The sequence below is a fragment of the Girardinichthys multiradiatus genome, chromosome 19, assembly GCF_021462225.1.
Source record: "Girardinichthys multiradiatus isolate DD_20200921_A chromosome 19, DD_fGirMul_XY1, whole genome shotgun sequence".
NCBI classification, from domain to species: domain Eukaryota; kingdom Metazoa; phylum Chordata; class Actinopteri; order Cyprinodontiformes; family Goodeidae; genus Girardinichthys; species Girardinichthys multiradiatus.
Genome location: NC_061811.1, coordinates 31,289,163 through 31,306,013, shown reverse-complemented (window position 1 = coordinate 31,306,013; position 16,851 = coordinate 31,289,163). Strand labels below are relative to the sequence as shown.

The 16,851-nt window shown below is 39.5% G+C and overlaps 2 protein-coding genes across 4 annotated transcripts; one reads left to right on the top strand and one right to left on the bottom strand.

Annotated features, from left to right (window-relative positions):
* The first annotated feature begins 81 nt into the window (after positions 1-81).
* ndufaf1 (NADH:ubiquinone oxidoreductase complex assembly factor 1) lies at positions 82-4,050 on the top strand. Of its 2 annotated transcripts, none has more exons than XM_047346191.1 (5): positions 82-216; positions 1,788-2,322; positions 2,450-2,635; positions 3,561-3,635; positions 3,755-4,050. In XM_047346191.1, the coding sequence occupies exons 2-5, from the start codon at positions 1,810-1,812 to the stop codon at positions 3,893-3,895; spliced, it is 915 nt and encodes a 304-aa protein (XP_047202147.1). In that variant the 5' UTR covers positions 82-216; positions 1,788-1,809; the 3' UTR covers positions 3,896-4,050. The 2 variants fall into 2 exon arrangements, with proteins under 2 accessions (XP_047202147.1, XP_047202145.1); XM_047346189.1 differs by lacking the exon at positions 82-216 and adding an exon at positions 287-495.
* Positions 4,051-4,458: 408 nt separating this feature from the next.
* Positions 4,459-15,807, bottom strand: nusap1 (nucleolar and spindle associated protein 1). Of its 2 annotated transcripts, none has more exons than XM_047346187.1 (11): positions 15,611-15,807; positions 15,437-15,505; positions 15,171-15,338; positions 14,877-15,048; positions 13,582-13,674; positions 13,345-13,457; positions 12,203-12,378; positions 11,878-12,041; positions 9,980-10,096; positions 9,790-9,895; positions 4,459-4,863 (listed from the first exon to the last, which is right to left on the bottom strand). In XM_047346187.1, exons 1-11 carry the CDS (start codon positions 15,683-15,685, stop codon positions 4,776-4,778), a joined length of 1,341 nt encoding a protein of 446 aa, XP_047202143.1. In that variant the 5' UTR covers positions 15,686-15,807; the 3' UTR covers positions 4,459-4,775. The 2 variants fall into 2 exon arrangements, with proteins under 2 accessions (XP_047202143.1, XP_047202144.1); XM_047346188.1 differs by having other exon boundaries at positions 12,203-12,375.
* Between the last annotated feature and the right edge of the window lie 1,044 nt (positions 15,808-16,851).

Genomic DNA, 16,851 nt, shown 5'->3' with positions numbered 1-16,851 from the left:
TTGCTTTAAATAAAAAAAAAACGGAGTTTATAACAAAGAAATAAGAAAATAACATAAATTGTGTAATTTTACCATATTTGTTTCATATTATGACAGTTAAAAAAAAAAATCATTGATAAGAGAAAGAAACATACGGCCGTAGGAACACAGAACAGAGAGAGGAACTAAAAGTTAGTGAGTGCGTCAGTCAGGATGGGAATCAGCAGCGCAACAAAGGTATGTTCAAGATCCCCTAAGGCTGTTGTTACAAAACTATGTGGCTTTTACTACATTTCTCCTTTATATAAACGTTGTTGTCGAAAGTGTTCTGAATGTAGCTCTCCTGTATCTGCGCAGATGGTGCTTCCTGTGCAGAAGGAGACAACCTTGGATTTATTTGTGATTGTTGTTGAGTAGCATTTAATGCTTTCATTGAGGGGTGCATCAGTTGTTAAACAGTATATTCCATTGACGAAACACCGGCTTCGGGTTTTTACGAGCTAAAACGCGGACAGAGTAAGCGGGGATGCAAAATTCATGCTACATTTTTCCTCATGTTTTACAGGTTTACAAATGTTTGCGTACTGCAGTATAAAATGCAGCCGTGCCCAGAATGTTTGAGACTTACAGATCTTCTTTTATGCTTCACTTTCGATGGAGGCAGTTTGTATTGAGTCCAGATTGAGTGATCCGATTAAATGCATTTAATTGCAAAATGTATGAAAATTAATTTAATCACAAAAATGTATTTGTAGTAGTTAGTATTTTATGACTTGCTAGCATCTTTGTTAGCTCTGGAGAAATAGTTAATCAGGGCATGGAAGCTGATGTCATTCTGTTATTCTACCTGAATCAGACGAGCAGACCTGATGCTTTAAAAGAGAGTGTTGCTTGAGTTGAATCTACATTTGATTAAACTATAGTTAGGAAGCATGTGCTGACTTCAAATGTTTTACATCAGAAGGGCGTCATGGGTAAGGATATTGCTGCTAGTCTGACTGCACCTAAATCAAACATTTATCAAATGATCTTCTGCTTTGAAAAGAGTTCCACTCCACCCAGGTAAAACACGAACTGCCAGGACAATCTCTTAAAGACGATTCAAATAAGATAATGTTGCCGCCACCAGTACAGAGCTTGCTTAGTAATGGCAGTACGACTTTCAAAACCACCAAGGTTTTTCATCTAGTTCCTACAGTTAATTGTTCTAAGATACTACATAAAGTATTAGAGTGACCAGAGTTTTCTCTGGTTAAAGCTGGAGATTTTTGAACGGTAGCCTGGTGTCATGAAAGGCAACAAAGAAGCTTCTTCGCTCCAAGAAAAACATCAGGGACAGACTTGACGGTCGGCAGGACGTAGGAGTGGCATAAAGTTATTTTTTTTTCTTCCAAATAAGCTCCCTCCTGACTGTTTGGGGAATAAAATGGTTAATGCTGAGGTTGAATGTCTGACTGTATTTTGCCTTCTAACCCCAAAATTAAAACTGTTTTGATGATTTATATTGTTTTCAGTTTAAATGTCAACAATTTTGAAATGTGTATTTTTATGCATGTTAAAATTTGAGATGTTAATAACTGGCTAATTTATACTTGAGAAATCTATAAAAATCAGAGCAACTCTTTATACAAGTGCAGTAAACAGCTGGTAGATGTTTGGGAAGTATAAAATGTACTCAAACTCAACCACTTGTCATTTAATATAAAAAGATAAGGATATTTATTAAATCCTGCCAGTATTTCTCTGTAACCTATTCATTATCGCTTTAACCCACGCTTACTAGAACCATTTCCTGTGATCTATCCTAGCTGAGACTCATCCAGATTAGTCATGTCCCTGCCGAAAATCTCATGTGCGCCTGCATCCAGGCTGCTGAGCTCCATCCATGACCTACGGTGGCTCCTACGCTCCGTCACACCTCTCTCCGTTCCCAGAAGAGCTTTGGTTCAGAGTGAGTACCGACGGCCCGGTCAACCCAGAGAGGACAAGCCCCAGTGGCAGATGTTTAAGTTTGATTTCTCTAAGGGTTTGGAGGGCATAAAAAAGCACTTCAAACTGCTAAGGCATGAGTTTTCTGGCCGCTTGGTTGGTCCAGAAGGTAAACCCATCATCGAACACATGCTGGAGCAGAACAGGGTAATATGGGAGTTCAGAGGCCCTGACAGCCTTCAGGAGTGGACACTTTCCTCAGACAGGGAGATTGGAGGCCAAAGTGAAATTTACTTGAAGCTTGGAAGGAACAGCGACACCTGCTTTCTGTATGGGACCCTTCAAAATGCTCCTCCTAGAGATGGGGAAACGCGCTACAGTGGATATTGCACCATGCGCTCCAAGCAACCTCTGGTTGGTGCTCAGCTCAATGCTGCTTTTATGCTTCTCCCGCTTTAAAATTATTTCATCACTTCTGGTCCACGTGGTGATCAACTAAACATAAAGCTGAAATTCACCTGAAACATTTCCTCTCTTCTAGGCTTCCTTCGATAGGAAAAAGCACTATGACTGGTCGAGTTTCAATACCCTCCACCTGCGGATACGGGGTGACGGTCGCCCATGGATGATCAACGTCGCAACAGAAACCTACTTCGCTCATCAGAAATACGACATATACAGCTACTTCCTGTACACCAGAGGAGGACCCTACTGGCAAGATGTAAAAGTAAGGAAGATAAAAAAGGAAAGCAAAAATTAAATGTTTGTGTGTTGCCCTGCGATGGACTGGCGACCTGTCCAGGTTGTACCCCGCCTCCCGCCCATAGAATGCTGGAGATAAGCAGCAGCTTCCCCACAACCCACTATGGAAGAAGCGGTAGAAAATGACTGACATTTATGTTGTTGGTCTCACTGTTAGTAAATAAACTTACACATGTATTTTTGTATATTTTTAAGAAAGCCTTGACAATACTGAAAACTGATTGGTTCTTCATAATCTCAGTGTCTTACTATTAAGTATCTATTTTTAACTTTACATAAAAGTGCCAAAGTATCCACAGAAGTTAAACCTTTTCAAATTTTGTCACATTACAACCACAGACAATTGTGGTGAAGAGAGATGAGGTGAAAGACGAAGCTCTCTATTTACCGGTCGATTTCTACCCTCACCTATGGGCATGGGCTTTGGGTCAAGATGGAAAGAACAAGATTCCAGATACGAGCGGCTGAAATGAGTTTCCTCCGCATGGTGGCCGAGCACTCCTTAGAGATTAAGTGAGGAGCTCGGCCATTGGAGCTTGGAGTAGAGCTGCTGCTCCTCCACATCAAGAGGAGTCAGCTGAGGTGGCTCTGGCATCTGTATCGGATGCCTTCCTCGGGAAATGTTCCAGGCACATCCCACCGGGAGGAGGCCCAGGACACGCTGGAGGGACTATGTCTCTCGGCTTCTCCCTGAAGAACTGGAGGTGTCTGGGAAGATGGAAGTCTGGGTGTCTCTGCTGAGACAGCGGCCCCAGTTACCTGGTTCCGGATAAGAGGAAGATGACGAGTACAACCACAGACATAGATTTTTGTGAAATTTATGTGAAGGGGGAACTCTTGGAACACTTTCATGAATTCGGTCATTTACTAAACCCAATTTTCATTTGCAGATCCCGTTCTCCAAGTTCTTCCTTAATAATCAAGGGAGAATACAAGATGACCAGCATCCTCTCTGGCTGGACAAGGTACTTTCAACTTACAACTACAAATGGAACAAACCACAAAAAAAAAAAAAGTTGCATCGTCACCTCATGGTCTTTTATCACTTAACATTAAATCAACTCCTTGTTTTCTTTGTTTTCAGATTAATACCATTGGGTTTACCCTTGGAGACAAAGCAGAAGGTCCCTTCCAGCTTGAAATCGACTTCATTGGCGTGTGCAAAGATTATGCACACACTGAGGACTTTGCATACGAGGTGTACAAGAGGAATCCTGAAGTTTAGGAATTTCCAAAGCCCAGAACTTGAACGATATATGCGGACTTGTGACACCTTCGATATGGATTATCGTCTGTATACCTTGTGACCTCGTTTGGGTTTTTTTCCTGTAAATTTAAAACAATGTTTCTGATCTTAGTAAAATAAATATATAAACCTCAGAGTTTTATGAAAGAGTAAAACACACCGTTGTAGAAGTCCACTCATTACTATTGGACTCAATAACTAATATGATTGTGGAACCAAACAGGATTCCTATGCATTTTCACATGGAGTACTCAAATTTGTAAAGTGTCATATTTCTACTGTGGTCGGCCTTTAAACGTGGAACCTGAGAAACGGATGGATGGTTTGCTGGCAATAAGATGGAGGATTAAAGGAAAGGGATGATAAATGTGCAGACATGAACAGATTGATCGGTGGATTGCAGGCTGGGCTCAACGTTTAGACACGAGGATATGGAACAGTCTGGAAGTAGAGATATTGCATAAAATTTCAGGCTGTGAAGGAAGCCTGCAAATTTTCTTTCAGGATTAGTCATAAAGATTAAATATTTTTTCCACTTTGAATTGATTTGGAATTTTATTATAAAATTGAATAATAAATGATCACACTTAAGAAAGGTGCTTATACATCAAACAGGTCAAATTTTTTGGACACATCAAATGTTTTCTATTTAGAAGCATATAAAAACAACACAATAAACAGCTAAAGTGTTTTAAACAAGTTTCTGCTTGATAAAAATGCAGCAGTAAAAAAAAAACAAACAAAAAAACATTTCTACAAACCCAGCAAAGCAAGTTGGATAAAATATCGGAGCTCTTCTACTTTCCTACCATGTCAAAATATTTACACTGAAACAAGGTTTCCCAGAAGCACATCCAATCTACATCATTTGAAGTCCTCTCCTCGCTCCGAGCATGCTTTCTTTTTTCTGTTTCCGGTTTTCCATTTGTTTGGTTCTCCGGTCCACCCTAAACAGGACAAATCATCATTAGGAGGAGCCGGGTACAGCGGCTTGTAAAAGTATTCATACCCCTTGAACCTTTCCACATATTGTCACATTACAATCACAAACATAAATATATTTTATTGGAATTTTATGTGAAAGACCAACACAAAGTGGTATACAGTTGTGAAGTGGAAAAAAAATTATACATGATTTCAAACATTTTTTAGATAAAAAACTGAAAAGAGCAGTGTGCAAAAGTATTCGGTCCCCTTTACTCTGAGTGCAACCAGTTGCCTTCAGAAGTTGCCTGATGATTGCTAATGACTAAACAGAGTCCACCTCTGTGTAATCTAATCTCAGTACAAAAACAGCTGCTCTGTGACGGCCTCAGAGGTTGGTTAAAAGAATATCGGGGAGCAAACAGCATCATGAAGTCCAAGGAACACACCAGACAGGTCAGGGATAAAGTTGTGGAGAAGTTTAAAGCAGGTTTAGGCTATAAAAATATTTCCCAAGCTTTGAACATCTCACGGAGCTCTGTTCAATCAATCATCTGAAAATGTAGAGTATGGCACAACTAGGGCTGGGCGATAAATCGATTTTATTGATTAATTCGAATTTGCAATTAATGAAGATTTAATTTTTGGGAAATCTGAATTTTTTTCTGTCGCGCCAGTGAACTCCTCGTGCCTCTGTAGCTGAGTGACGTCAGTAGACCTGTCTAGAAATGCCGAAAATGGCATCTAGCAAGGAAGACCTTGTTCCCAAAAAAGGCACGACTCATCAATTATATGGAACTGGTTCGGTTTCGCGACCACGGACTTGGAGCAACACACAGCACGTTGTAAAATCTGTTTAAAGCCTGTTGCTACTAAAGGTGGAAGCACTACGAATTTATTTCAACACTTGAAACAGAAGCACTCAGTGGAGTGGGAGAAATGCTGCTCTCTACGAAAAGCTCAGGACAGCAACAGACCAGAAATCCCTGCCAAGAGACAACCCACCTTAGGGGAATCATTTTCATACAGTGTTCCCTACGAAAAGACTGGGGCCCGATGGAAAGCGATCACGGATGCTGTCGCGTTGTTTATTGCCAAAGATACTATGCCTATTTATACAGTGGAAAAGTCTGGCTTCATTCACCTGCTGAAAACTTTAGACGCAAGGTATGTACTACTGTTAGGTATTATTTAGTCAACTCAGAGGTAAGAACGATAGAGTCAGTTTTACTTGTGACAAGGGTAGCCCACTTTGCAGTGCAACTACAACGTTTTTGACACCCTATCTCTTTATTTATATGCACAGTTCAACAGACAGTTCAGACAGGGTGTATGTGTGTGTGTGTGTGTGTGGCTGGTAGGAGGCTGGTTCTCTTGGGAAATAGATAACGGTGATTTCACATACAGGAGGGAGGACTGCACTCAGAGACAAGCTGCATACCAAAGAGCAGACTGCAGGTGCATTACAGCACAAAGTTTTTACATGAGTGATAACAAGTCCTCGCACCCATCCAACAACTACCTAGCTGGAAATATTTTGCTGAAGTTGCCTTGCCCCATCTGTACAACTGCACACGTGAAAGGATTGCAACAGAGCTGGCGGCTGTAAGTTTTTACTCTGCCACAACAGACTTGTGGTCCAGTCGGACAATGGAGCCATATATGAGTTTGACTGCGCATTTTGTCGACAATGACTGGGCTCTATGAAGTGTCTGCCTGCAAACAGCTTACTTTCCCGATGATCACAAAAGTCAGGTCATTGCCGAGGGGTTAAAAGACGCTCTGAACTCCTGGAACCTTTCAGAAGTCCGACTCATCTGTATGACAACAGACAGCAGCACCAACATTATTAAAGCTCTGAAAGACATCGGGTGGCCAAACCTCCAGTGCTTTGGACATAAACTACATAATGTCATACGTAAGAATTGAATCTATATATATTTAGTAAATCTTATTTTGTATTTTATATACATGTCATACATAGTGTCTTTTTTGTCATTTGACATGCATTCATGGCCATTTTCCCACAGAAAATACACAGCACACTTAATGCATAAGCAATTCATGTATTTTCATCAAATAATACATATTTATACAAAATGTATGTATATATGGTATGTACATGTACCATGTGAGTATGTGTGTGTCTGTGTCCCTACATCTGTAAAATAATATCAGAGAAAAAAGTCAAAATTGACCAGTAAGTTAATTGTAGCTTATTATAACAGTAAACCTGATGCATTTGTGTTTTCATTATTATACAGAGAATGGTGTGAAGGACCCACGGATTGAACGTGCCATAGGGGTTTGTAAAAAGGCTACTGCTGCCTTTTCTTACAGTTGGAAAAAACGAAGAGAACCGAGTGAAGTACAGGCTGAGCTTGGTCTACCCCTGCATCAACTAATAACAGAGTCCCCAACTAGATGGGGTTCGCGTCAAAAAATGATACAGAGATTTCTGGAACAGGAAAAAGCGATAGTTTGTGTCTTGGGTTCAGACAAGAAAAGCCGGCATCTTGTGCCCACTTGGCAAGACATTGATGTTTTGGAATCTGTAAATAAGGCTGTTTGACCCCTCCGAGACTTTACTGATGCCCTGTCTGGTGAGGCATATGTTAGTGTTTCCTACATTAAACCGGTTCTCCATTTGTTTAAAACCAGTCTCCTACAGCCAGCGGAGGAAGACACTGAGCTCACTAAAACAATAAAAAAAAACATACAGCAGTACCTTAATGATAAATACAGCAACAATGTGCAGGATGAACTCTTAGACATGGCCTCACTAATGGATCCCAGGTTCCGGACAACCTGCATCGACCCAGGCAGGGTGGAACACATCAAAAAAAGGGCAGTCACTGAACTGATGTCTCTGCCTGCTGAAACAAGTGCATCACACCAGCTAAGTGGTGCAGCTGTGCATATGTGCAAAGAAGAACAGGCTCCGCCCAATAAGAAAATGACTTTAGGTGCCTTCTTCAAAAAAAATGTGACAGTGCCATGTCCCCATGAATCAGAGACTGTGAAAATAGAAACTGAGCTGGCAACCTACCTGTTGACCTCGGAGGTCGACCCAGACACCGATCCACTTCAGTGGTGGAAGCGCCACGAACCAAACTTTCCAAGGCTCAGTAAACTGGCCAAGAAATATCTTTCTGTCTCTGCTACTAGTGCCCCATCAGAGAGGGTTTTTAGTGTGGGAGGGGGCATTGTTACATGCTACAGGGCATGCCTGAAGCCAGATGCAGTGGACAGGCTTGTTTTTCTTGCCAAAAATGTGTAGAAAAAACCTCAAAAGACAGCAAGTATGTCATATTGATTTTGCTGACTATGCAATGAATATATGTTTGAAAAGTAACTCTTTCATTTTGTTTACATACAGTCATAGAAAAAAAATATTACATCACCCTTGATTTCTTGTTCATTGTTTTCTTCAAGTAATATACATTTAGAAAAAGAAATCAAGGATGATGTAATCTTTTCCATGATTGTATCAGGGATTTATTGAAATACTCTTTTCTATACATAAACTATATTTTCTTAAAACTTTTGTGAAATCTAATGCAATTTTATTTTGCACTGTGTTAGTCCCAAAAGGGGAAGATGTTTTGATAATGGCATACAGTGTTGACTTTCTGTTTAAGAAAATATACTGTCAAAATATTCTAAAGGGGAAATGTTTTTTACCCTAAGACAAGGCACTTTTATATATTTTTATTTTTTAAGCTAGTTGTTGAAGTTAAACAAGTGAAGTTAGGCTTGTTTTGAGATGTATACTCAAAACTGAGAAACTAGCTGTGTAATATCACAGGCATTTTTTGTTGTATTTTCAGGGTTAACGATGGCAGGAGCTTCCATCTTGGTGAATGGCCTGCATCTTGTTCTACAAACACGTTTAACGGCTTGTATTTAGTTGAGATTTGAAGTTGGGTCAACTTCCAGGTGGATGATTGAAATAAAAGCAAGTTTATGAAAATAATTTCTCAAATTTGTTTTCATGAAATGAAAGAGGAAACTAAATCGATTAATCGGATTTGGTATAAAAAAATCGGAGATTTTATTTTTAAGCCATATCGCCCAGCCCTAGGCACAACTGTAAACCTACCAAGACAAGGCCATCCACCTAAACGTACAAGGTGAACAAGGAGAGCACTGATCAGAGATGCAGCCAAGAGGCCCATGGTGACTCTGGATGAACAGCAGAGATCCACAGCTCAGGTGGGGGAATCTGTTCACAGGACAACTATTAGTCGTGCACTGCACAAATGTGGTCTTTATGGAAGAAGAAAGAAAGAAAACCATAAGAAGTCCCATTGGCAGTTTGCCAGAAGCCTTGTTGGGGACACAGCAAACGTGGAAGAAGGTGCTTTGGTCAGATGAGACCACAATTGAATATTGTGTGGCGGAGAACTAAAACTGCACATCATTCTGAACACACCATCCCCACTCTCAAATATGGTGGTGACAGCATCATGCTCTGGGGGTGCTTCTCTTCAGCAGCGACAGGGAAGGTGGTCAGAGTTGCAAGACCTAAATATTGCTGTTCACAAATGCTCTCCAACTAATCTAACTGAGCTTGAGCTGTTTTGCAAAGAATGGGCAAAAACGTCCGTCACTAGATGTTCGAAGCTGGCAGAGACACACCCTAAAAGCCTTGCAGCTCTAATTGCAGCAAAAGATGGTTCTACAAAGTATTGAGTCAGGGGGGCTGAATACTTTTGCACAATGCCATTTCAGTTTTTTGGTTTTTTTTGTAAAAAAGAAAATAAATAATGTGTAATTTTATTTCCACTTCACAATTGTATACCACTTTGTGTCGGTCTTTCACATTAAAATATATTTATGTTTGTGGTTGTAATGTGATAATAGGTGGACAAAGTTCAAGGGGTATGAATACATTTATAAGCCACTGTAAACTAATTAAGATTTTTACAGATTCCTTTAAGGCTTACCTTGATTGGATTTTGTGCTGTTTGTAACTTTCTTGGTGAGGATTGGAGATCACAGACTTGTTTGCTGCTGCGTTTTCCTTGACCTCTCCGAAAGGTTTCAGTTTACCTGTGAAGTAATTAAACCATCAATACCCTGCCTAGTATTAAATCACCATTTGTTGGATTACAGACTAGGAGGAAAGTTTAGTACCTTTATGAGGTTTATATGGGAGGGGACGCGACAGACTGGCCTGCAGATTGAAGGCTGGTTTCTTTTGTGTTCCAGGGGTTGCTAAAGCGCTCATGTTGCCAGTGAAAACAAACGGCCCTTTTAGAGAAGGGACAAGAAATGACTTTTTAAATTCTCTACATAAACACATATATGAGACAGCTCCAAAAAATTAGAATATTGTGTCACTTACTTCAGAAAGTGAAACTGTTGTTTTATAGATCCATTAAACATAGAGCTAAATATTTCAAGCCTTTATTTCTTGTAGTTTTGATGATTAAGGCTTTCAGATAATGAAAACCCATAATTCATTGTCTCAGAAGATTAAAATATTGTGAAAAGGTAAAATATTGGAAACTCATGGTGTCACACCCTAATCAGCTAATTAAGTCAAAAGACCTGCAAAGGTTTCCTGAGCCTCTAAATGGTCTCTCAGTCTGGGTCAGAAGGAGACGCAATCATGGTGAAGACTGCTCACTGGACAGATCTCCAGAAGACGGTCACTGACAGCCTCCATAAGGAGGGTAAGCCACCAAAGGTCATTGCTAAAGAAAAAAAAATTGTTCAGAGTGCTGAACAATCAGCATATCTCCAAGCATATACGTAGAAAGTTAAGTAGAAGGAAAAGGTGGACCAGCAACAGGGATAACTGCCACCTCGAGAAGATTGTCAAACAAAATCCATTCAGGAATTCAGGGGAGTTTCACAGGGAGTATACCGAGGCTGGATACAGGGCAGCAAGAGCCGCTATACACAGACAAATCCTATTACATGGGGCGCAAATGTCGCATAACTTGTGTCAAGTCACTCCTGAACCAGAGACAATGTAAAAAGTTTCTTCCTTGGGTCAAGGAGAAAAAGAACTGGACTACCTTTTAGGTTCTTCTGTTATCAGACACACATTGTTGTCAAAACATACCTGATGAAGATGGACGTTCTGCCATCAAAACATATCACATATATTTAGACAACGTTGTGTCTGGTAACAGAAGAACCTTAAGCTGTATTAAAGCATAGACTATGGATTTTATTAGAATAAAGGACTGGGCTGTTGCTCAGTGGTCCAAAGTCCTCTTTTCAGATGAAAGTAAATCCATGTTGCCTCAAGTAGTGTGAAGTTTCCACAGTCAGGGATGGTTTGGGGTTCCATGTCATCTGCTGTTGCTGATCCACTGTGTTTTCTGAAGTCCACAGTCACTAAAGCCATCTACCAGGACATTTTAGAGCACATCTTGTTTCCTTCTGTTGACAAGCTTTATGGAGGTGCTGATTTAATTCTCCAGCAGGATTTGGTACAAGCCCACACAGTCAAAGGTAGCAAAAGCTAGTTCAGTAACCATGGTGATACTGTGGTTAACTGACCAGCAAACTGATCTGACCTGAAACCCATAGATAATCTATGGAGGATTGTTGAGAGGAAGATGAGAGACACCAGACCCAACACTGCCGATCACATAAAGGCCACTACAGTATCTAAGCAACCTGGGCTTCCATTACATCTCAGCAGAACCACAGGCTGATCACCTCCATGACACACTGCATTGATGCAGTAATTCATGCAAAACAAGGCCAACCAAGTATTGACTGCATAGAAATAAACATATGTTTCAAAAGGCTGACATTTCTATTTAAAATATCCTTTTTTATTGATATTAAGTCATTTCTCATTTTCTGAGACTGAATCTTGGTTTTTCTTATCTGTAAGACATATTCATCAAAATTACAAGAAATAAAGGCTTGAAATATTTTACTATGTGTAATAAATCTATATAATATATTGAGTTTTACTTTCTGAAGTTAGTGACAAAACCTTCACAATATTCAACATTTATGGAGCTGTACTAAACTGGATCATCCCAGGAAGTGAAATGTGAAATTACCTGGAGTGTTCTGGGCAGAGAATCCATTAGGCCTGAAAATGGCAGGCTTTCCTGCATCTGCAGCCTGTTTCTGTGGAGTACTGGCACTGATGCAGGGTGACATCCGTGCTGGTGTCTTCACCAGGGATCTCTTGAACTCATTATCAAGTGTAGCTTCTGAGAATCTAAACAGATTTTTACAGTATCACATTAAGGATTCAATTTCATTGGTAAGCTTTGCCAGATTTTGACTCATATGTCACTATCGGCTAAGAATGCAAGCTAAATGTAACTGGTTCTAATAGGTTTATGCTGATAAACTGGAGGAAGATTAAAGGTGACTCACCGGACATTGATCTTGCGAGTAGAAAGGACAGAGGGTCTGAATGGACCATCTTCTTTTCCAGCAAGTTTTTTTGATGGAACTTTACTGGCTGAGAGCAAAGTGTGTCGACGCTTTTCTTCAGCTGGCGTCTTGCTGACTGGGATTGGACTGAACATTGTGGCAAGAGCCAAATTCTTCTGTAAGACACAAACACACCAATCAACAGAGCCTAGAAAATCTTTATTAAGCAGCAGTCTGCAGAATAATTCACGATCCCCAACTTTCACACATCTTGTTCCTGTTACAACCGCAAACGTGTAATTTTCAGGGTGTTTTATCAGAACTTTATATTACAGACGCAAAGTGCTGGACACATCTATGAAGAGTAAGGAAAGTCAAAATATTTTCCTTTTTCACAGATAAAAGTCTACAAAGTCTGGCGTGAATTTATATTCAGCATCCCTGAGTCAATCACATTTTCTGCAATAACAACTGCAAGGCGTTTCACATCTAGAAACTAACATTTTTAGCCCATTCTCCATCGCAAAATACTGTAGCTAAAGCTCAGTCAGATTAGATGATGGGCACTTGAAAACATTATTGTCTCACATTCTCAAGAGGGTTTAAGTCTGGACCGTTCTAAAACATTCCACCATAGCACAGGCTGTGTGTTTAGGGTAGAGGTAAAACTCCAGTCCAATCTCAAGTCCTTTGAAGCCTCCAAAAAAGATTTTCTTCCAGAACTTCCTTGTATTTATTTAAATCAAGTTTTCCATAAGCTCTGACCTAAAAAAAAAACTCCACAGCATGATGCTGCCACCACCATGCTTCACCATGAGGGTGGTGTATTTTCAATGTGCTGTGGGCAACTAGTAGCTGCCCTGTCAACAGATTCCCACATCTGAGATGTGGATCCCTCCAGCTCCTAAAGAGTAACCACAAGTCGGTTTACCTGTGGACCCGCCAGAACACGTGAATCAGGTCTGAAATGGGCCAGTGTAGCATTTTCCATCCACTTCACAATTATGTAAAACTTTGTGTTGGTCCGTCACATCAGATCTCAATAAAAAGCATTGAAATTGTGGCTTTGATTAAACAAAATCTGCAAATGTTCAAGAGGTTTATGTTATTTCAGAGGTAAATCTCCAAAGGTATTCAATTACCTTCAGGTCTTTGACTGGATTTTTGTAGGTCTCTATCTGCTTCGTCTTCCTCTGAACGTAGTTGTCAATGGACTCCATCTTGTTGAACTGGGCCTCGTGGAGCTTTTTAAAGTCTGATTTGAATAACAAATTCACAACAGTTATCTTGAAAAGGTTTCAAGGAAAAAATTTGCTCCTATTATTTATCCAAAAGGAGAGTGGATTAGGGGAGATGGGGAACAAAAAAAAAAAACTTACTAGGAGTGGTAGGCTTTAACAACGTCTTGCTCTTCTGCTGGAACCCTTGGTTACGAGGGATCTTGCTACGCTTCACAACTTTTGGTACCTTTTCTGCAAGTGAAATTTCCATCGATCAAGATGTCAAAACATGAAACGTTTTAAGACAATGGCAACACATTTATCTCTGAGAAACAGCTTTAAACCTGTTTAGGGTTAATACAATTGGCATGGGCTGTTTACCCATATCAAACTATACCATGGCTTTATACGCCCTTGCTCCGTAAAAACAAAGATTGTAAAAAATTCTGTTTATTAAATATCAGAGAAAGTGCCAAAAGTTTGCTGTGTACTTCCAGTCCGCTGGCTGAAAGAAAGATCTGGCTTTTTGATTCAGGATGGAAATATTTTCTGCCATGACAAACATAGAAACTTATGATTTGGAATAAATAAGCGTCCACACACAGCTCATAAGTTGTTTTTTTTATTTTACTACGTTAGGCAAATACAAGCAGTGTGGCTGTTAAGCAGCTGCTATCTGCTTATTACCCAATTAATATCAGCTTGACACACTTGTCTCACTCATTAAGAGAATAGTAAAAATATATTAACTGTAGATATTAGAGACAAATACTTGTCCACTTAATGCACGTATTTATTCTAGATTTTTGCTCAAGTCTCTGTATCAAAACGATAAATGTTACAGATAATAACATTTAATTAACATGTTACTTTTGCAGCAGTAGGAATAATGGTAGCTTTTCTCTTTTAAAGAAAAGCAATTAGAGACATACTGATCAGGCTTTTGCTCACTGATACCGATTTCCGGTTTTCTTTTATGTCTGACCTTCTAATTACCATTTTTATTGAAAGAACTATGCAACAAAGAGGAGAGGTGTATTGCAGCTCTGTGATAGAGGTAATAGTTTTGAATTCAACAGAACATAAAGGAACTACATTATCCCTGTTTGTGCATAAAAACAAATGTCTCTAAGATTTTTGTTAAACTAAACTAAACAGTGCATCAAAACACAAGCTGTTTAATGCAAATATCACATTAGAACAGTAGAAGGTCTTATTTTTGGTGCATTCAATGAACAGGAAAAAAATAACCATAATTTTGCAGGATCTGTCAGTCACCACTTAGACCCCATGAAGGAAATTGCCTCATTCTGGTCTTTAGGGTTTACTGGTGCATCTCTTTAGATCATGGTGCACATTTTTGTTTAGAATTTTTTGTTATTCTGATTGGGTTTTTTTTTTGGCCCATGCCTAGTGCCATGTTTCTATAATCTTTCTCAAAAAGCTTAACTTACCTGTTTTAGCATGCACAGGAGTTTCATCCTTGGAGTCAGGTTGCTGCTGGTCACTACCAGCAGACTTGGGCTCCAGCTTAGTCATTTCAGAGTCTTTATCAGGGGACAGCTTTGACTTCTTCCTACCCCCTGCACTGCATGGTGGGTTACATGATTCAGCTGGGTCATCTGCCTAGAAAGAAAGAAAAGGAAATTTCATAGACAGAATATAAACCTGAAAATAAGAAAGTAGTTACTATTTATAACTGGTGTTCTTTAAGGGCTTGCAGTTGTCCGTGTTATATAACCTGGTACCTCAGCAGCATCAGTCATCTTTCTCTTGGTACAGGTTCCTCTACCGCGACGTGTGTTCACAAACACGGCGGTTCTGGGAGCTTTGTGCTGGTCAGCATCATCTTGATTCTCCTGGACGCTGTCAAAAGCTGCACTTTCATCTTCTTGGACATTATCTCTCTCTTGTCCCTAAAATAAATAGACGGGGGTAAAATTATGATTGATTTTGCCTAAAAAAAAAGGGTCTTTTAGAGGGTTGGTTTGTATTTTGCTTTAAGTCAGGTTACCTGCGCTTTCTCGTCTTTTTTCTTGTCTTGTTCATAGCGTTGTTTAATGGCTTTCAGGAGCTTATCGGCCTGTGTTGAACGAATCAATTATTCAAATATATTTTGCAAACAGCTGCCGTTAGCATCACCAGTCATGAGTAATCTCTACAACTAGCTTAAAACATATGAAAGTACCTTCATGTTTGCCTTCAGCCCCAGCTCTTTCGCAAGGCTTCGCAGCTCCATATATTTCATTGAGTCCAAATCCATGTTTGTCTGGTAGTTTTCGCTTTAAAACACCAATTGGTTCACTTTTTTATTGTTGTTCGTTGTCTTTTCACCGTCTCTCCCAGGATTCCTCGGCGCCCGTCGGTTAAAACTGCCTCCGATTCAAAACACAGCAAAGGAGCAGCTCGATTGGTTGTTTCCCTTCACCGGATAAGGCTCACAACCAATCAGAGTAAAGATTGTTCAAACTCATAGTAAATTTAGTTTGTTGGTTCATAGACCGTCCACATTGCCACGATGAAAGAAATACGATTTAATATATTTTTGTTATGCTTAAAATATAAGAATACAGTTATTTGACAAATAATTTAATCTGTAATTTTTTAAAGAAACAATAACTTATCAAATAGACCACTAAATTGGCTTCTCCCTAGTGTTAACTGTGTTAATCCCGCCCACTTACATTAAAAATGAAGGCGGACAATTAAACAAAAATAATAATGTACTCTATCACAATACAAGTCAATGAAATAATGAGGATAAAATAATTTTATGTTTCCTGTATATTTGTGATTTATCTTTAACCGCTGCTGATATTGAATCTTAATCACACATTTAACTAATCATTAAATTTTTTATGTGTGTCTTGAATTACTTTTGGACCTCCTTAGCTTTATCATAGCCTGTGTAAACAATATTAGACAATATATTGTTATCAACATTTTAATATATACTGTAATTATGACACAAAAAGACAAACTCTGAGATTTAGCTGGATATCTTTTTTAAGATTTTAAACAGTACAGATGGTTCATAACTTTGAAGTTGTGTCTCTAATCCTCACCTGCTGTCTCCTGTCTGCCAGAAATCCAGAGAAACCACTGACAGATGGTCACTTCTGAGTGGACACAGGGAGTTTGGAGGAGGTATTGTATTCACATGTTTACAACATCATCTTCTGACGTGTTTGTCCAACAGAGAACTTTTACGGGGTCCGGCAGGTGTCCTGTGAAATCTTTTAAGTGGACCAGCACAGGTCTTTCAAAGGTTTTCATGACTTCAGATGTTAGGCTGACATGCTCATAGACATTCAGTGATGTGATGTAGGATTTCTTGTGGTCTAGGAGTACGCTTAAATCAACAAGGAACTTCACACAGCTTCAGGGAGTAGTTGGAAATCTTAATGAAGACTGGAGCTCGCAGGCCAG

Bases quoted from the DNA above. Each gene is read 5' to 3' on its own strand.
- nusap1 (XM_047346187.1), bottom strand. From the start codon at position 15,685: ATGGATTTGGACTCAATGAAATATATGGAGCTGCGAAGCCTTGCGAAA. The intron at 13,675-14,876 runs GTAAGTTAAGCT...TTTCACTTGCAG, and splicing joins TCCTGTGCATGCTAAAACAG to AAAAGGTACCAAAAGTTGTG. The intron at 12,379-13,344 runs GTAATTGAATAC...TGTGTCTTACAG, and splicing joins ATCCAGTCAAAGACCTGAAG to AAGAATTTGGCTCTTGCCAC.
- ndufaf1 (XM_047346191.1), top strand. From the start codon at position 1,810: ATGTCCCTGCCGAAAATCTCATGTGCGCCTGCATCCAGGCTGCTGAGC. The intron at 2,323-2,449 runs GTTGGTGCTCAG...CCTCTCTTCTAG, and splicing joins TGCGCTCCAAGCAACCTCTG to GCTTCCTTCGATAGGAAAAA. The intron at 2,636-3,560 runs GTAAGGAAGATA...TTTCATTTGCAG, and splicing joins CCTACTGGCAAGATGTAAAA to ATCCCGTTCTCCAAGTTCTT.